The sequence below is a fragment of the Rhipicephalus microplus genome, chromosome X (genome assembly GCF_043290135.1).
Source record: "Rhipicephalus microplus isolate Deutch F79 chromosome X, USDA_Rmic, whole genome shotgun sequence".
Taxonomy (NCBI): domain Eukaryota; kingdom Metazoa; phylum Arthropoda; class Arachnida; order Ixodida; family Ixodidae; genus Rhipicephalus; species Rhipicephalus microplus.
This window is the reverse complement of record NC_134710.1, coordinates 270448517-270469429: the sequence shown is the minus strand read 5'-3', so window position 1 is coordinate 270469429 and position 20913 is coordinate 270448517. Positions and strand designations below refer to the sequence as shown.

General features: G+C 45.0%; 1 protein-coding gene across 2 annotated transcripts in view; it reads left to right on the top strand.

Annotated features, from left to right (window-relative positions):
• LOC119161516 (uncharacterized) overlaps positions 1-20913 on the top strand; it is a 69882-nt gene that overhangs the window by 32221 nt on the left and 16748 nt on the right. For both annotated transcript variants that reach the window (XM_037414038.2, XM_037414039.2), the window contains exons 6-7: positions 4772-4895; positions 11671-11919. In XM_037414038.2, the coding sequence (XP_037269935.2) occupies positions 4772-4895; positions 11671-11919 (373 nt within the window). The remainder of the gene's footprint in view (positions 1-4771; positions 4896-11670; positions 11920-20913) is intronic.

Sequence of the window (20913 nt, the reverse complement as noted above, 5' to 3'; positions counted from 1 at the left end):
GGAAACCCTACCCTAACCCCACCCCGCCCCTGCTGTGGAAATCTCCCGGATTCAGAATGCTCGAACTTGGCAGATATGTAATGAGGTTTGAGTGTATTGGTTACAGCAGACAAAGTTGGCAACATTTTGCTTTGGTATGTCTTAACGTATTTTTTTGTCGTGTTGACATGGGCTTGCACTAAACTTGACCACTCTGCTCTTTGTGTGCAAAAGCCACGGTAATTTTGAATTGCAGCTAGCAATATTGGTGGCTTCCAGCCAATCCTGTCTGAGAGCACGTTTGCAGCATTGGTCATGTCAATGGTTCAGGTGTTGCAGCTGAGTGGAATGGGGCACAAAGTGGCTGCATTATTGCTCAAGGGTGCTCGCCAATCTCTTGTCATAAATTTCTTTTCGGGCTAATTGTAAATAGAAAAAATGAAAAGTTTTTGTGTGTTTTGCGTTAGACCTTTGTCACTTTTGCATTGCAGTAATGTTGTTAGGCATTGCGACCAGAATTTGGGATTGCAAAACGTTCGTGTGCTACAAGCAGGCGATCATCAAATTAGAATATTATGGGAGAGGTGCCTTGGTGCCGCTTATTAATGGGAGAGGTGCCTTGGTGCCACTCAGTTCAGAACTCTTAAGCCTGTTTCACATGCGAGCGAACGAGCGGCGGCGATGAGCAACGGGAGGACGCGCGGATGCACGTTCGTTTCACATGCGCCGCTGCTACCGCTGCTGTTGCGCGACGCCCGCCGCTCTAGCGGGCAGTGCTGTCCGCGGAAGGCGCCGGTCAACCGCTGTTTTCGGTGGTATCTGAAAGCCACGCTCTCCTCCAAGTGTCCTTCATTTGGCGCCCCTGTGCTACGAGGTTCATCATCAATAGCCGCTCGACTTTTACGCATCGTTACACTGATTGCACTAGTTTTAACATGTATCTTACAACAAATAAGCAACGTTTGCACTTGCTTTTTTTTTTGTCCTGGCTTTCTCGCGTATGATTCTTGTTGCGCGCTCATATAACTGATATAACTGACCATGGGGAAGAAAAAAAAAGTTTGCTTGTATGGTTTTATTATACAGCTGTTCCAGCTAAGTGAATGCTTAAGAACTGCTAGCATGTTTTGCGCAGCACCTCCCATGTTTCTCCGATTCATTGCTTTTGCCTTCAGCGATTTAACATTGGGACACTGAACGAGGTTTCTGTCAGCCTAGTATACACAACTCGCAAAATTTATACCTAAATTCTTGCACCTGTTCGCTCGAGTCAAAATAAGAGTTTTTATAAAAACTCTAAGTAGTAAGCGTCGGCAGTGTTTGTAGTCACCCTTTAGCTCATGCGAACACATCCTTCTTTGGGGTTTTCTGAATAATCTGCATGTCTTCTGGTGCTCGAATTTCGTATGCTTTCACCCTAAACAGTAAGCCTCTTAGATTTTTCAATGATTCAGTAAAGCACTCCAGGACGAGTTTCACCAACCGCAGGTAGCATAATATACGTGATACGCTCCTTGTCCCAGTTCTTTGGCTGCTGTATATACACTTGTGCGCGGTGTAGGTAAGGGACTACGCAGCAATTCTTGCCTTAGCTTGCATTTGCGTCTATAAATGCTGCAGTAGTAAGCAGGAAAGCCGAAGTATCACATCATTTCACACAACACACCTTTGCCGTCGGCACATAGTGACATTCAATTAGTAGCATTCGACCATGTAATTTAGATGCATGCTTCTAGGCATGTGTTGCTGCACTGGTGCCTGAAATCAACAGCTGTTCTTCGTTATCTACGCAGTGTATGTTGGTCTAGTGGCTAAAGTACTCGGCTGCTGACCCGCAGGTCGCGGGTTCAAATCCCGGCTGTGGCGGCTGCATTTCCGATGGAGGCGGAAATGTCGTAGGCCCGTGTGCTCAGATTTGGGTGCATGTTAAAGAACCCCAGGTAGTCGAAATTTCCGGAGCCCTCCACTACGGCGTCTCTCATAATCATATGGTGGTTTTGGGACGTTAAACCCTACAAATCAACGCAGTGTATGTTGTGCTCGCGACCGAAAATCTATTTTCGCCTAGCCAGCCGCCCATTCCTGCACTGAGTGTCACGGAGAGCAGCTGGCCAGTGTGGCAGGACCTGTCGACAGCCTGCAAACTTGAGCGCTGTGCGGTGCAATTGTTCATTGCGAAAAAAGCGTCGCAGAGGACGCGGACAATTCAGCCAGGGTTTTAGTGAGAAATCGAGGTGTTGTTGAAGGGGAGAACAAAAATAAAGGCCCCTGATGAGTGCCTTATTTCCCTGAACCATGACAGCAAGTTTCGCGCCCCTTCTTTTTCGAGTCACATCACGAAATTTATTTTCAGTGATCTGTGTGAACTCCTACTTCTCAAGTCGACTACCGTAGCAGCCGTCCTTGCTCTCTCGTTCGTGTGAAGCCTTTCATCTATGCACCGCGTCACCAAATGTCATCATTTGTTAACCAGCAACAATTGCTGCGACATAGAAGTACGGGTTGCCATGCTGCTCTTCTACGTGGGAATGACTTTCGATGAAAACGCAAAAACAGAAAAAGAAAGTAGTAATAATGTTATTGAAATAAAAAAGGCGCCGCACGGGATTTTCACTACGGCAAAAGCATCATCGAGAGCAACGAAAGGAAAACAGCTGCACTTTGACTTCACCACTGAATATGGCCAGTTCAAGCCACGACGTTTACTTTATAGAAGTATGCGACTTCGCCAATTTCTTCATCATCAGTGAATATGGCCAGTTCAAGCCACGACGTTTACTTTATGGAAGTATGTGACTTCGCCAATTTCTTCCCAAAGAATGCTCTTCTTATGGTTCTTGCGGAAATCCTTCATCTTGACGTCCCAAAGAAGAGAGTGTTTCACAACTTCTATAAGCGACTTGTTGAAAGCAGCGCGAAACATATGTGACCCGGGTAGAGGACGTATGTCGTCTGCTACTCAGTCGGAGCGAGTTGTTCTGTGAAACCAGTTCCTCGCAGCGCGCGCGTCAACTTCTCGACTCCACCCCCGTCATCACGTGTCAAACGACGTCACTGGTCGCTCTGTCGCTTGTGCCGCTAGCGAACTTTTCCAACTCTGGCAAATTTCACAAGAGCGTCTAGTCGCCGCGGTAGAAACCTGTTTTGGCCTCGCGCGACAGCTGCTGCTCCGCTCTTGGAGCAAAATCGCTCGCATGTGAAACAGGCTTTAGACCAACTTTTGACTTTTGTGAGACAAACGGAAGCTGTGCTGGAACAGCCTTCCCATCTGTACAAATAAAGACTGTATTCCTCGCCGATCAACAGAATTGGCTGAAAAAGTTTGTAGAAATGCTTTATTATCGGGCTAAGCTTTGCTGCTGTGCAGCGTCCACATGGTGTCCCTGCACTTACTGTAATGGCACTTGCTCATCAATAAGAATTCGTATTGTAATTTCATTGATAACCTCTGCTACTGCAGATTGAAGTCTTTAATAACCATGCTTTCGAATACATTCAGCATGTAGCAACTGAACTAGCCTACCCCAAACTGTTGAGCAAAATCTGAATGATTGTTACACGGGGATGCACCCCCCCCCCCCCCACATCCTCCTGTGGAATTTGGATATTACGGACTTCAGATAATCTGGACTTATTTGGCAGGATTATGACTGTTCGTTGTATTGAGAGTAAACAGTATTTTCTCGAGATTTTTCCTGGATGCCGCGGCGTATGACACCGTTCCCAGGCCGCTAAACTAGGCTGGTTGGCATAATGCGAGACTGCCGTGGGTCGTAGACAGTTAAATGCTGCACAAAAGTACTTCCAAAAGTGACTGTCCTAAACTGCTTTCTTTGCTCCACTTCCCCCGCACCTCATCATTGTACTCTAGCTACCTCTTTCTCAGCTGCACACAGTGACGCACAAAACTGTGTATGCGAGAACGGCACCGTCCACAGGACCGTAATCATTTGCAATTCAGTTGGCCCTAACAGACGAAGGCCTTCGAGAACTAAACATGTGTAGCAAATTAGCAGGACGACCAACAAGCACAGGAAATGCAAAGGTGGTGTTTTATAACGGGAAGACATGTGGAAGCACCTTTAACGGTGATGAGCCTGTGGCCGTACTCTACGCGCAGCATCTTTAAACAAGAGATGGATCTTGATGGCCTTACTTTCGCAAACAATTTCTAAAACATGTTGTAGGGGCTGCCTTCTAATTTCAAATATAGATATCTGAGGCCTTGCTTTTTGCTCATGGAAACCTGAAAGATTTGGGTGAGGTGATGCTATAAAAAAATTAAAATCTATTGATAAAATCTAGGAATGCGATTATTGTGGGACATAATATGGTGTTATGAGGTGCAAAAAAAAGGGAAGGCACATCCATGAAAATTCCTTTTTAATAAAAACTTTTGATAAAACTTTTAAAATGAATTTTTAATGTGTGGCCTTTAGGTGCATTCGTATGGTAGTTTCTTCTTGCAGTCGTATAAAGAATATTTCAGTAAAATCCGTAATGTATTACAAAAACAAATTTTGCTCAACTCTTTATAAGCAGACTTCGTCTTGCTTGTTTTTGAAATTTGAAAGATATATTACTATAATTAATTTTAATTATTTATTTTATAGTACTTACAATATTTTTCTAAAGCTTCCTACTTTTTGGGTGCTTTATTCAACAATTGGTGTTTTACATGCATGTTTCCTTTTTTGTTGCTGTGCCATGTGGTTTTTTCTTTAGTGTGGTGTTTGTCAGTGCTGGGCTGCTTTAACGTTGTGCTATTTTTTTTTTCGTATCTGATTTGCAGAGGCCCGAGACTTGTGCGATGTCAAGCTGTCTTCATTTACTGATGGTGTTACAAGTGATGATGTCAAGAAGCTCTGCAAGGATGGCTCTGTAATGAGAGAAATAGTTCAAAACAAGAAAATTGTGTAAGTAGTGCAGTTTAGCTCGAAATTTTGCTTGACCGAGATCTTGGATATAGACCTCTTATAGCACAAGTCGTGGTAGTCACAAATATCCGCACTGTAACCAAAAGAACTTTTTTGAGGGCCGCACTTTTGCAGAACGTGTTAAGCATGTAGCCTCATGTGTCCAAAAATTGAAGTATTTGATGTGTGGTCCTTACAACCATTTAAACTTTAAAATGTTAAGAGAAATAACATCCAAAGACGCGCATTGGTAACAAAATGAACGCGGAAAAGAGTGAAACGGGGGAGAGGGGGGTCTAGAGGTATCTTTGGCTGGCGGCACAGGTGGTGTTTTCTGTGCACTCGTGCGGCATGCCTGCCAAGTCTCCTGGATTGGCTGGGAGATGCATGGATATCGACCGTTTCTTCCTTTAACACGGTTGTCATAAAATCTCTTGGAAATCGAAATTTTCGTGCGAGGTCTGGCCGCATTGACGAAAAAGCAGCTCAATCTGCTTCAGGCATTTCGAACCTACCCCATTTTATTATAAATGGCGTTCATCTAAACGTACAGTAAAATCTTAGTGATGCAATACCGCGGCAGATACTAATTCGTGAAATTCCCCAGCCAAATTCCACTATGTTCATTAAGCCTAAATTCAAATGTTCTGAACACATTTTCTCATCGCAGCGGGTGACGCAAACTTTAGTACGAAAACCGCCGAATGATGGCCGAGAGCAACATAGTCGAAGCTTCGGAAGTACGCGTGCAACTGGCACACGCACTGTCTTCTTCATTGTGTATGATTGTCGTTGCCACAACCGCTGTGGACGAAACCACCATCGTTTTTGACACGATTATGTATGGAGACGGCGTAACTGCCAGAACCCCAAAAGTGTGCATGCGCCCAACGCTCAACTAGTCAAACCAACGCTGCTTTCCGCAAACCCTGCGGACAAAACCGTGGCAGATGCGGTCATAGATGGCATAAATGACTTAGTTTTGAAGACGGTGTGCGCAGTAAAGCGCATAGTGATTGAAAAAAGGCCTCAACCGCCGCACACAACATCGCGGTCGTGGCGGCGCGATAGGGATATTCAAGTTACGAATAATTAAAGAAAGTAAATATATAAAGAAAAAAAAAAAAGCCAGACGTGTTTTGCCGTTCCTATAAAAAAGACTCTAGTAGAGAGCAAAGCTTTGACCTGCGCTTTTGCTGCAGCCAGTTGTGCCGTCACGTCCATTCACGTGTGTTCCAGGAAAAAATACAAGACTCTCACATTAGTGGGAAACCCTACTTTCTTGTGTTCGGCCGCTCCAAGCCACTATAATGTTGAATTCCAATGGCAGCTCTAGATCAAGTTTTTCTGCTCTGAGCGGAGTAATCACATTCCATTGGCAGATTGGGGGCATGAATAGTGTGTTTCAATGGAAGATTGAGAGCAACTGCAGATCACGGATTGCTCCGTGGAGCAAGCATTATTGAACTTCCGGTCAATTTCGGCAGAGCAAGTGACGTATTCTGTGCGCCTTTCTTTCATTCAATCACCGATGGATGTCCGGAAAACGCTTTGCACTCCCTCGCACCTTCTCGTGCTCCCTCGCTAGATTTCCACTCACCAACAGCTCCTGTCGAGACGCGCGTGTTCCAATTTTCCAATTGGAGATTTGGCGAGAGCAATCCCGCTCGGATCTGCGCACTCCATTCTCACCCCCCCCCCCTTTAGCGCTCGCGATCTGGCATTGGAATTCAACATAAGCCCACAACGCTGATGTTGGCAATTCCGATTGAAAGAGAGACCCCCCCCTGCCATCCCCTCTTGTTTTTCGCTCGTTTGTCCTTGAGTTTTTTTTTTTTTTGGTGCCGAAAAAAAAAACTGCGAAAATAATTCAGTGCACCCCCCCCCCCCCCTTGCAGAAATCTCCCGGATTCAGAATGCTCGAACTTGGCACAGATATGTGTGCCGTTTCAAACGTTCGTCTGGGCACCACGTGTGCAGTGCCACATGTTCGGCTGGGTTGGCCACTACACGAGTGCACCCCATTGCGGCACTCCAGAGTTCAACCGTGTCGTTTGCCAGGGCAGAGAGTCCTTGCGCTGGCAGACGACACGGTGCTGGCAGACGACACAGTGACGTTCCGTCATTGCAGGCGTAATTTACAGCTGGCACTGCCACAGAACATGGCTGGACGGGACGGGAAATGTGCGTGAGCTTACATCGTCTGACCGCACTTCCACAAGGCTACTTTGCTGCCAGGATTCCACTGTACACCGAAGGCAATGTGCAAATTAGCGCTTGTCAAATTGGTACAAAATCGATGCAGCACAACCGTCTGGAGAACAAATGCGTAGCGTCTCGCAAGTGTCTCATTGTTTGATTTTCTGTTGTTTGTTTTCTTATTACGAGTACAAAGAGGATGCTGGAAATTGATGTCTGCTAAATGGCATCTCTCGCATACAGTGCTGCTATAGCGGATTCGAGTTTTGTGGTTCACACGTTTGTCTGGCTCGTAGCGAGGCGTAACACTCGGGCAGTGCGAGACGTAACTTTCCTTCCACAGTCACGCTGCCAGGACACCTCAGCTGAAGATGCCATAACAAAAGAAAACATCATGGTGGAAATTTGCAGACTACTTTTTAGACTGCCTCGATTATGCGCATTACACATAAACTATGTTGCATCAAGTCCGAAATTTCGCGTGCTGAAAGGCACTGATTGTTTGATGGGTGCGCACCCGATTTCGAGTAATCGTGAAGCACTACTCAAGTGCTCCACATGCCACCTTCGTTTTTATAAGCGATGTGTATCCCATTTCTTCAAACGCAGCCACGCCAAATGTTTCGTTGATTACGTACCAAACCGCAACTTGTAAATACCATTTGACCACGACCGAAACGCGACCAACACCGATAAGGCCTAGCCTACTGTTCGATATGTTGTCGCGGGAAGTTTGTCCAAGACACAAAGATCCGGCTTCGAAAAGATGACACTCAAGCATTGAACCAAGAACAGCGTGTGGGATACGAAGTTTGCGTTAGTGGTCGAGATCAAGGCCGACAAAAACCCACCATGTTTATGTAAGACAGCGCACTGGCTGTAAAGGCGAAAGCTTTGGTTACAAAGCCTTTAAAAGTTTTAAATTAACGGACGAGGTAGCAAACACTGTATCTGCAGCAAGCTCGATAACGACGACGCTTTTCCCGACGGGAAACTGTTGAGCGCAGTCGATAATGGGATCACACATGCCCTGTTTAGCCGTGCGTGTCGAGAGCCACGCTGGCGACGCGTACAATGGAGCAGTGTCGATGCTGGTGCAAAGGCTTATTGTCGCCAAGGCCCACATCTTTTAACGGGAGAGCCCGCGCAGTGTGCCGGGGTCTTTTTTCTTTTTTTTCTTCCCTCCACCCTTGAGTTCACTCCGCATCCCCTTCTCCTCTGTAACAACCTCGTTGCGTGGTTGTTACAGCGGCGCACCCAGCGCGTGTCCTTTCAGATGCAGTCACTGCGTTTGTTACAAAAAGATTTTCCGGCAACCGCATTAAAACCGGTCTTTCATCTTTGGGGGACTGCAACAATAAGTGGTATGCATATACATGAGGTTCTATGGGATTTGATTTGATTCGTGGGGTTTAACGTTCCAAAACCACCATATGATTATGAGAGACGTCGTAGTGGAGGGCTCCGGAAATTTTGACCACCTGGGGTTCTTTAACATGCACCCAAATCTGAGCACACGGGCCTACAACGTTTCCGCCTCCATCGGAAAGGTTCTATGGGAGGGTACACAGGAGTCGAAAAAGACCACATTGTAACCGGTTCTGCTCTATAAGCGGTTACGTTATAAGTGGTCTACACTGTATAGTGCAGACTGCTGGTAATGGAACCGTTAAAGTGCAGTATCTACGATGCGGTCTTTTCCGACTTCCACTTACCCTTCCATGAAACCCCATGTATGAGCATACCACTTATCGTACAGGTCCCAAAGAGGAAAGACCGTTCATAATGCAGTTGCCAGACAATCTTAATGTCAAAACCGGTAGCAAGGGCTAATTCAAAAAAGCTGCGCAGCTCGGGAGCGAGCTCGTTACGGAGGAGGAGGGGACCTGAAGTAAACGAATGATGGGCAGAGGGAGGGAAAAAAAAGACCGTGGTAGCGCGTTACCGAGATCGTATCTGCTGCTTTGTCTTTAAATTTAAAAACTTTATGGCTTTGTGACGCATGCTTTCGCCTTTGCTGCCAGTGTGCAGACTTGCATAAGCTTGATGAGCTTTTGCTGTCATTGATCTCCCAGCCGTGAATGCAAACTTCGTATCATACACGCTGCTCTTGGTTTCCAATCTTCAAGTTGTATTAGACAAACTTCTCACGACAACATGCCAAATGGCAGGCTAGGCCTAATCTGTCCTGGTTGCTTTTCGGTAGTGGTCGCGGTCGATCAAAGTTGCGATGGCAACACTTGAAGCGAACGGAAGGGATGCGTAATTTAATGAGTGAGGCCACCTGTGGCACGTTCAGCATTCTAATGGTAATTCGTGATTCGAAAACAATGTCTTGAAATCGGGTGTGCGCCCGTTCAGCGCTCAAGATTTCAGTCGTGATTTGACATAATTTTTGTGTCACGTGCGTTATAGAGACGGTCTGAAAGGTAGGTAGTGATTTTCCACAATGGTGCTTTTTTTGTTAGTCTCCTCCTTTTGCATTTGTTTCGTTGGCAATGCGGTTCTCTAGCTGTTTGATTTTTTTTTTTGCGATAGCAATTATTTCGACACTCTTGGCTGGATTTTGCCGCCGGTGTCGGCGCCATTCACTGCGTATGTATGCGTATCTATTTATACGTAACTGCAAAAAAATAAGCCAGAAAAAGACTCCAGCACGCGAAATTGAACGTCCGACCTCTTGCTTGTGAGTGAGAGTTTTTAGCTGAGCCACGAAGGAGCACCTCTTCCAATGTTAAAACGGCAAGCTATTTATACCTACCACTTATCGCTGGCGATGCGCAACTCAGGGGAACTATCGTGTTTTCAGCATTAACAGCAATAAAGTGCAATGAAAGCGTGTCGCCAAGCCGTCACGACGCGGGGGCGCGCACTCTCATCTCTCACATGTACTTTGCCTTGCGGTGAGGGAGTGGGGGGGGGGTGGGGGCGTGCTGTGTGTGTGCTTATTGTGTGGTGAGGAGAATCATATGCCTTGGGCTTTCACGGGAACGATTTTGTTGTAGTTGTCGGGCGCACAAAGATCACTACACTCGTTGCACAGTCTACGTTTGGGAAAGGGTGCGCTTGTGAGACACGAAGTAACAAGTGACGTTTTGTGCACCATTTGTGCGTGAGATACACAGGGCACATTTCGATCTGCTTGCCATTCTTCGCGTGACCTTCAAATTTGTTGCTATCGCGTTCATTGCTTTGCGGCAAGGCAGTAACATTTTTAACATTCAGAAATTTAAATGATTGCAAGCACTGCGAATCGTATGCGTCGATTCTCTGACACACGAGGCTGCATGCCAACACGTTTTGCATAACTGTGGCCTTTGAAAAAAGTTGTTTTCGTTATAATGCGATACAGCTTATAGTGTGGATATGCGAGACCCGCGCTACTTACGTTATAAGAGGTCTGTGCTATACTTCATTTCAATGAATGAAGGATATTAATTGCTGTCTTTGGTCAGAGACTGAACATTTTGAAGTTATCTTTGCATCTAAGGAGAAATACAATGTAAACACACATTGCTTGTGCATCATATGCAAATTAAATCAAGCTGTCATAAGTTGTTTATTGAACCATTCAGCTGTTGTTACAAGTATGCAGCCAAGGCAAATCAATAGGGGCTTTTATGTATTTTAAGAGAAAGAGAGAAACTGATCAAAGAAAATTCCTCTTGAAATCTCCAAAAAGCAATATATATTTGAAACTCAACTTTAATGAAGTAAAAAAAGCTGCATGCCGGATATGCCAATCTGACTCGGTGAGCTTAATTTGTCTATAGCTCACCTGAGTCATTCACACAGTGGAGCGAGCTCAATGATTGATTGATTGATTTGATTGATTTGTGGGGTTTAACGTCCCAAAACCACTATATGATTATGAGAGACGCCGTAGTGGAGGGCTCCGGAAATTTCGGCCCCCTGGAGTTCTTTAACGTACACCCAAATCTGAGCACACGGGCCTACAACATTTCCGCCTCCATCGGAAATGCAGCCGCCGCAGCCGGGATTCGAACCCGCGCCCTGCGGGTCAGCAGCCGAGTACCTTAGCCACTAGACCACCGCGGCGGGGCAGGAGCGAGCTCAATCATTGGCAAAATTGGCATGCTGGTCTTTGTTCAATCGGGTTGCTATTCTGCTGGTTGTGCGGCAATGGGGACGAGCCACGCCCTCAATGAAAGCTAAATCTGCCATTTAATTGGATGGCAGCTATCATAAAAACTGTTGTACCAAGTTGAGTGTGGCTGACATCATTTTTTTTTACTACTTTAATAACGTTTCATCTCGTATGCCTGTATAGCATTGCCATTGGCTTTTTTTTCATGATTAGTCATGTATTGCTGTAAAGGGCATTAATGGATATAATGAATCACTTTTGACTGATTTTTATCCTCAGCATTATTATATTGAAGTATGAGTGTATTTGTCAGTGCTGACAAATTTCGTTTCTATGTGGGGTTTCGTTTGCTATGCTCAGTTGGCTAGTTGCAGAAAATTCACGGTCTGCAGTGAGTGGCTTGATTAGTTCTATTGACCTAAAGTTAGCTTGATTCAAGCTCCTGTTTTGCTATTTTTGTGTATGCAGATGTGCTTTTGTGCGATATGCCAACAAGGAAAAAGCTATGGCAGCTGTGCGCTCACTGCAAGGGGCTAACCTAAAGGGAGCATCCATCAAGGCATCGTATTGTGGTGAACGATGGAGCAATCCAGCATCGCGCCCTCAGTTCCAGCCTGACACATTGGATATACGGAGAGTGCCTAAAGAGTACTTAAAGAAGGAGAAGCTGGCTGCCATATTTCCCACAGGCGAAGTGCTCAAAGTGCAGCCGGATGGGTAAGTCCATGCTTAGTGCAGCTTCATATTTTTAAATATGAGATGGGGCTCAGTTTTCATTCTGATGGAAGCAGCAGTGTGCTGGTAGGCCTCTGAAGAGCTATGTGGGCTTGGGGCATGTTCGAAGGCTGTACACCACCTGGATGGCTGGAGGACAACATCAGTTGGCTCCAGGTGGTAAGATTAAGAGGCCGCCTGTGGAAATGCTGTGCGCTTAGATCGCGGAAGCGTGGCAGGCGATCTCCGACGAAGTCGCCAGGAAAAGCTTCAAGAAGACTGGTATCTCGAATGCGCTGGATGCGAGTGAGGATGACATGTTGTGGGGTGCGGATAATTCGGACACCGAAAACGAATCCCCACTCGGCGAGGATGAATGTGTGATCTCCGACTCGGACTTTGAATAGGGAAAAGGAGGAACAGCTACGACTTTTGTGTAAATAAATTTTACGTGTGTGTGTGCAGTTGACGGCTTTCGTTTGTTCATTAAAAGGTACGTAGGTATGTTTGTTTTATGCTAAATTAATTGGTAAACGATAAAGTCGCCTTTTACTTGACAAGTGTGCAGATTTAAAGCGCGAGAACCGAGTTGAAAAAATTTTTGAAAATTTTACCCCGCGTATTTGGCGCACCCCTGACTTCAAGCCGGATTTTCTGAAAAAAAAGTGCGCCTATTATGCGAGTAAATACGGTACTTATTTGATTTCAGAAGGTTAGGTATCACGATTCGTCTGCCGCGTTTTTACTGTTCTCTTGCAATGGTCTACAATAGGTATGTTTACAGTGAACTTCAAACTCGCTGTTATGAAGTTGGCCAAAGAAAATGGGAACCGTGCTGTGGCCGAGAAGTTCATCAATGTGTAAAGTTCGGTGCGGGGGAAAGCGGAAAAGTGCACACGTGCAAATAGTACAAGCTTCCTGCTGTTAAAGAAGTCTTTTTCAGTTACCGTAAAAGCCCACGTATAGCTCGGGTTTTTTTTCTCTCAAGATTTTATGGTATGAAATTTTGGCCCTGTGGGTCCCAAGAATTTTAGGCCAAAATTCAGTTTTGGTTTCGGCATACGCGTGGTGCTATCATCATCATCATCATCAAGTGCTAGGTAGTGTTAGCGGTGGTAGCAGGCGTTAGTCTTGCAGACCCACACGTGCAACAGTGAATGAGCATAGTATTCGTGGTTGGCGTAAGCAGAAGGACACCCTTTTTGCCTGCAGCGGCCAGTGAGAAAGTTTCCATGGACCAAAAAAAATAGAGAATTTCTTGATGTGGAACGAGAACTTGCAGACTTTGTGCGGAAGCAGCAAGCTGCACATCTTGCGGTTAACATCGAGCTGCTACAAGCAAAGGCAAGGGAGATCACTCGAGACAAAGGCAATCAGCGGAAGTATTTCAAAGCGAGCAAGCATTGGGTGTCTCTCTTCATGCGCCGCGCTTGGTTCTCTACATCGGCGTACGTCGATCCCGCAGAAGCTACCAAAGAGCTATGAAGAGCCCCGCGGTGGTGGTCTAGTGGCTAAGGTACTCGGCTGCTGACCTGTAGGTCACGGGATCGAATCTCGACTGTGGCGGCTGCATTTCTGATGGAGGCGGAAATGTTGTAGGCACCCATGTGCTCAGATTCGGGTGCACGTTAAAGAACTACAGGTGGATGAAATTCCCGGAGCCCTCTACTACGGCGTCTCTCATAATCGTATGGTGGTTTTGGGACGTTAAGCCCCACATATCAATCAATAAATAAATCAAAGAGCTATGAAGAGGACCTTATGAAGTTTCAAAAGTATGTGATTGCGTTGCGAAAGGCTGTCCCCTTTCAGCTGGGCCAGATCGGCAACGGGGATCAATCGCCAGTCTATTTGGATATGCCCTCAGCGCTAACAATGCATCAGAAAGGCTCCAGACAAGTTATCATGTGATCGATTGGGAACAAAAAAACGTGGGTGACTGGAACGATGTCCTGCACTGCAGACAGTCGCAAGCTACCATTCTACATAGTGGTCAAATGAAAGACGCTGCTGATGGGGGAGAAGTTTGCGAAAAATGCCATTTTTCGCTGCCAGAACAAGGGGTGGATGGTCGAATCGCTAGTACTTGATTGGATAAAGTCCCTGTGGTGTTGACAGCCCGGAACACTGCTGGGGCTCCCTTCGATGCTTGTGCTCAATGGGTTTCGGTGTCACTTGACAGACTGAAAAGCGACTGCTGCGGGACTCCCGCACCAAGCTCGTCGTCATCCCTCTTGGGAGGACATCACAGCTGCAGCCGCTTGATGTGTGCCTTAATAAGCCATTTAAGGACCATGTCAAGAGCCTGTTCGCAAAGTGGATGAGGTCCGGAGAATCGGAGGTGACCCCTGCCAGACTGCTGTAACGGGCCTCGCCAGTTAATCTGTGCTCGTTTGCCGCACGTTTTAAAAGTGCTCCATCTCGAACGCACGTAATTGCACTGAGAATGATGTGTTGTGGGAGAACATTTCCGACTAGGGAGCTTCGGAAGAGAGTGCGTCCGATTACGAAGGTGAATGAAGTGTATCAGTAAATGCATTTTTCCGTTTTACTCGGGCTATGTTTGGGTGAAAACTTTTTTTCTCGTGCTTGCTATCCCCAAATTACAACCCGGACTATATGCGGGTCCTAGCTATATGCGGGCTCTTACGGTATGTGTGAAAGCTTAAGTCCTCCGGTATCGCCATGTTGTGGGAGGGTGTTTTTAGGAGCTTCAAGAAAATGGGGCATTTGAATGTGCTCAATAAAACTGAGGGCGGGGGCAATGGCCGCGACGATGATTCCCTATCAGACCTCTAGGCCAGCGATTCCGGCTAGACTGCGCGTGACTAGATTTGGCTGGTTAAAGTACATGCTCGTTTTGTTAAATACACAAGTGCACTTCATTTGTGCCCAAATTGTTTTCTTTTTTTTTCTTTAAATGTATATGCCGCGCATGTTAAGACTATATCTGGATGCATTTGCAAAATCTCCGTGCGATTTGCACACCCCCTTTTCCGAGGTTGGAAATCGCAAAAAAAAAGTGCTCAAATTATGCGAGTAAATGCAGTACTGAACCAGCTTGATGCTTTTAGATTACATCCTTGTTTTGATGCAGTTACATGGGATACATTTAAGGGGGGACGTGGCACTTAAATGTCGAAAATTGGCCAAAAAATTCCATTTTCTCTCTCATCATTTTCGCGTTCCCGGAACCCTTCTGCATCTATCAGCAAATTTTGGCTTCAAAATTCTATTTATTTCCAGAGTTATAAGAGATAAAAAGAGCAACTACGCGCAAGCGTACCTTTAAATTCAAGTCTAAACTAGCCTTACTTCAACCGCCGACAGCACGCGAACTACGCGCTCCACTAGCGCCATTTTGGTCTTGTTTGAGAGGTCGCGTTTCCAGCTTTTCTCTTGTTTTCGGTAAGCAACCATGTGCCCCACGCGGAAGCAAAAAAAAAAAAAGCAAAGCAAAACCACGCGCTGCGCGCGACTCCATTGTTTGCCTGATGCACGTGACCAAAATGGCGTTTCTCGATTGGCCAGGAAAACTTGATGGCAGTGTCAGCCGCTATTTTGAAAAGGTATCGCTCTTGTGATGGTGTCTTATTGTTAACGTGTTCGTGCGGTCAGTGTGCTAGAATATTTTGGTGCAGTTCACTATGCACGGCGGTGCGAAAAATTTCCTGTCGAAGCATCATTTTGGCCGTTCACAGAAGAAAGGCAGGGGTAGAAAGCCCAATGGTGCTGCTACTGCATCGCGGGAGCAAGCTCCGACATCGTCTGATAACGTCGACGTGGCCTTAGACGATTCCTCGTGCGTGCGCGGCGTGGACGCTGGCCGCACGAGTACTGATGTTATCGTCAACAGAGGAGTGCGCGAGATGGGTTCCCCGGATAGCGTACGCTCTGTGAGCGTACGCTATCCGGGGAACTCGTCTCTATCCATGACCACGCCGATGCTATCCGGGGAACCCATCGCTATCCATGACCGCGCCGATGCTATCGGGAACGGAGAAGAGCGCGTAGCCACGCGCTCCCTGACAGCGTGCGCGATGTCGACTCCGGCCGTGTGAGGGTAGACGCTGATGTGATCGGTGCCAGTGAAGTGCGCGAGGCGAAATAAGGAGGAGGAACAAGGATGGGATGCATCCAGATTATGCCCCCGGTGCATTTTTTAAAGCTTTTATAGGTATTTTTCCAATAAAAATGTTTTGCAATGTTTTTCCTTGTTTTCTCAAAACAGCAATTTTCACGCGTTTGTCACAATGGAGGATAAGATAAATAGCTTCTGTTCTATTTGAGCTATCAGCATAATTTTTATTTTGCCAGAAAGATAAATTTATGCAGTAAGCAATATGCCTATCTTCAGGGCAATATACATTTCACAAAATTTTTTAAATGGGTCACAAGTATGGTATGTTACAATGGCTTTTTTTTTCTGTAAACATTGATGACCTCTAACTCTTGTTAAAATTTGCCTAGTAAATTGATTTATAGCATCTTCCTATCCTTGAACATATTACATTGTTTCAATACTGTAACCACCATTTTTAGGTTTTCTGATTAGACGCTAATTTTGCTCCAAATAAAGGACCAAGCTTATCTGTAACCACCATTTTTAGGTTTTCTGATTAGATGCTAATTTTGCTCCAAATAAAGGACCAAGCTTATGCAATGATAGCACAGTATATTGGGAACTACTAGCCCTATCACAAAAGTAATTACATTTTTGGAATCTGCACATCAAAACACACAAACTGTGAAAATTTGGTTCAGATCTATCCATAAATAAAAAAAGTCACTTTTCAAGTGCAGCTTCCCCCCTTAAGGTGGCGGTCCCACTCCAGTGGCAAGAGCTCGACATTTTAGTCGTTGTTTACTGGCTCACTGTGCTTGCTCTGCTCAATGGAAGAATATGAGTTCTATTGCATTAGAAAGTTTACGTTCTCCGCTTTCTAATGACAACTAGTATTTTCGCCTAGTCTGGAGTGTTATTTCATGGCAATTAAAACAGTGTGAGCAAAAAACAGCGTTTTTGCTGTACAAGCCTCCGTTGTACTGCCAGTGCAGCAAAACTGTCCAACATAACGAAATGAAATTTGCTGAGCCTTTTAACGAAGTGTTATGCAAGGTTTCTATGAAGAGATATTGCCAGTAAAGCAATTAGAAATTGATGCACGCTCTAATAAAAATGGGCAAAAGAATGAAAGTTTATGAGTAAATAACTTTTTTTCTATTTTGTGCAGAACAATATTGAATGCGTTTCCAGGCTACAATGTACATTATGTGTACGCGAAGTTGTTTTGTGTTCTGATGAACAGTTCTTGAATTATTACTCCTTCAATACGGCAATTTATGGCGCTACTTGGTCAGGCATTACCGACGAAGGGACAAAACTATCGAAGCTGAAACTCTGAAATCTTCAATAATAAATCAGCAAGCCTTTCCCTAGGTTTCTATGAAGAGAAAATTGTCGTAAGTTAATTAGAAAATTTGTAGGACAGCAGTGAATTTAGCTCATTTTTCTGCTTGCCAGGTTCGTGCAAATTTCCTTTTTTTGTCTTTTGTAGGCTAATTCACAACAAGTATTGCACATTAGCAGGACCATGTAGTGTCTTGTAATCACCAGTACTCACTAACTTTACGAAGCGGTGCTTGAAACAAAAGATTTTTCAAAAATAATAAAGCTCGCAAACACTTTTTGACGGTGGCGCCATCTGTCAAAAAAAACATCACGTTGTTTCACGTCAGTTCCGACGTTCGTCAAAAGTGGCGCTTCTAAACATAACTAAGCCGCCAAAACACCTATGGACTTCTTTAGACTTCAGTGGCTAAATCCTGCTGAAAAAGAAAGAAAGAGAAGGAGAGAGAGAAAGGAAGAAGGGAATAAAGCGTGTTGCACTGTACATCAGGAATGCATAGCCAGCAGGGTAGGCTATTGTGCCAAAGATTCCAGGAATTGCTTGGTTGCTCGCCTTTGTACTCAGGTGACTGTAGAAGGGTTTTTGAAGGACACAAAGAACTGGACCTTGCCTCCCCATATTTGTGAAGCCCATAGGGAGGTGAGGAGTGTCTGGCAGTGTATGTGTGTTTGAATATTTCACGTGAAATTTTGGTGATCTGTGACGTCATAAGGTGACGTCAACCAACGATTTTTTTTTTTGTAGCACTCACGTAGATGGCGACGGGCACTTTTCGCGCTAGATGAGGCCTCTAAACTTTCCCAACCATGTGTACTGTGCTGTTTATTTTGTAGGGGAGCGCGAATATTAACTTTTCACATTGAATCGAATACTGCCAAAGGCAAATCAACTTAATTAAATACCTCCTTTTTCGATTAGAAATCTAATCGAATATGGTATTATTAGAGTTCTTGTTCAAGGTTCGCTCTAAGTTCATTTCCATAAAAGTTATTTCCGAAGCACACCAGGAAAGTGCTGCTGTTTGCGTGATAGTTGTATGAGTGGAGTATACTTGGGGAAGCAACCAAACAAATAGACATGGTCACATGGCCGATTGAGAGATAGCTCTAAAGTGTTGAAATAAACCCATACAGTAAAGAATTTATATATACGCATATACGTATCTTCATTATTTCACTGAGTGACAATCACTTATCTACAAAGTATACAGTCACATGTAAGCAGTGTTCTTTGAGTTGCATTGCTTGCTTCACGTGTTCGCTTGTGAATAAAACAATTTAGTTGCTTAGGCGGTGGTTGCAAATGAAGCACGGCTTTCTGTTTTACGTGGGACGCACTTGTGCTAAGCGATACACAATAAAGGGGTGCATTATACAAGCATCGATATATGACTACTACGAATACTAATGTGAAAAAACGGAACTGCGACTGTTGTGAATTTATCTGAACTAGATGATAAAAACTGTATCCTTCTCAAGTATACAAGCACATGGACGAAAGGATGGGAAATTCCGCTCGATGCTGAAGTCTATTCGGCACCTGCAGCCTTCTCCAGTCTGTGAGAAAGGGATAAGCTGAAAAAGCTACCGGGATTCCTGGGAGTGTAGGATTCTAGAGAAGGATCGAATTCGCGAACAAAACCCGTTCTTGAGAGTGGGAACAGTGTCGGCGGGGGTGTCACTATTCTCACCTCTTTCAAACTGGAGACACAAATCCATTTACAAATCAGACGAAACGAATTGTCTCCCTCTCCATCCATATATCTATTAGTGTTTGTGCTCCAATTGGGACTTCCCTTCTGTCGTTCATGCATACAAAATCACCATTTTTGGCTCACTGCAAGGCACGGAAAAGGGGCTTTGTGTAATGATAGCCAGGAAGTAGTGGAAAGGAGCTTCCTGGGTAGCTTCTGAATGTAGCGACGTAAGTATCAAGCGGACCATGCGCGACACCCACACTACATTCACAGTCGAACCAAAGCTGCTGACAGTGGAGAAATCTATAATTACAAGGTCGGCGTTGTTCCACGCCACCCAACACTGCCGGTATTCAGGGCCACTGAAGAACTTCCTCGAGAACTACTCTTTTTCTTTCTACTCTTTTTTAGCGAGGAAGAGAAAGAGTCGGTTCAGAAACCAAACCATTATTTGCAGCAACCCTTGTGGCAGCCCGGTTCAGCGCCGTTCTATTGTAAATAGTTATATGTTACCAGGAGAGAGAGAGGCACCTCTTTTCCAGAGGTCTGTGCCTTTTTTTGTTGCTGTTGTTGTTATTTGGGGAGCGGGGGGGGGGGGGGGAGGGCGTCACGCACATTTGAAACGTTTCAAAGGAGATATGGGAGCAGCTGCACCCCCGAAAAGAATGGATTAGTTCCAGCAGGAACAGGCTTTTCGCCACTGCATGCTATGACGGCGGAGAGTGCATTTTCCTCCCTTTTTTCCAAACGTGACTTAGTGGCGTCTTCTGGTGGCTCAAGCAGAAACTACTCGCAAGATGGCGACGGTGGTACCGTCACCTTAAATACACCACCATACACTCAGTTACATTCTGAAAACTGTCACTCTGCACATTGTTTACGAATAGAAAACGATAACAGAAATAACGAATAATGTGGACATATGTAAGCCTGCATAGTTGCTAATAATCACTCTTGTCTCATGTGAAAATAAAAATTAAAGAAAAATGCAAATGTATGTACCTGCATACCTTTTACTTCATGGAGGTATTGCTCACACGATGTACAGTTGGGGGTTCTATAATACGAACCACTTGAGCTGGTGCCATAATCGTCATCGCTCCCGTCTTCTGCCAAGAGCATTGCTGTGGCAATTTTTTCGCCAGATGAATGCTCTTGGCTACAAATCTCGCATCACAAAACTGTGCAGACAGCAATTTTGGAAGCACTCACATGGTCTGTATCATTTTGTTGTAGACTGTGCACTTTTGCATTTCGTGGAACCATGATAACCTGCCATGATCAGAGGGCCGTCTAAACTGCACTGCATCACTCACAAATTATTGCTATTAAAATAAATTTTATACATAAGCACTGTCAATGCACAATTTCCAATGTAATAGCAAGCATTTTGATTTAACTGAGGTGTGTGGTCCAAATATGAGTGGTAGTGGTAGATTTAGGAACTTTGTATGAATTCATATTTCAGTTCGTGCAGTGCTTGCAGAGACAAGAACCAGCTATAAATGCATGAGTGAACAGTACATGACCTACTCATTTTTTAAATTAGATCTCATCTAGCACAAACCGTCAGGTAAGGTTGTTTAAATCCCATGTTTACTCCTTTGTATGCCACTACCAATTCATTTTGCGTTAAGTGTGCAGAATAAGCACTGAGGCTCAGAAAAATTGCTTCCAAGGTACCCCATCACCTTGGGACTTGTGCCTTTATGTGCAAAAGAAAAAAAAAAGGCAAGGCTATCTTCGCTTGTGGTCTATCTGCAAGGGAGGAACCACCCTGCCACATGTGCTGTTATTCCTGTGGGTCATTGATTAGCTTGTTCACAGCACATTTCTTTGTGTGTTACACTTGATGTCTGTTTACCAGATACAGGCTAGTGTTCTGCTTTA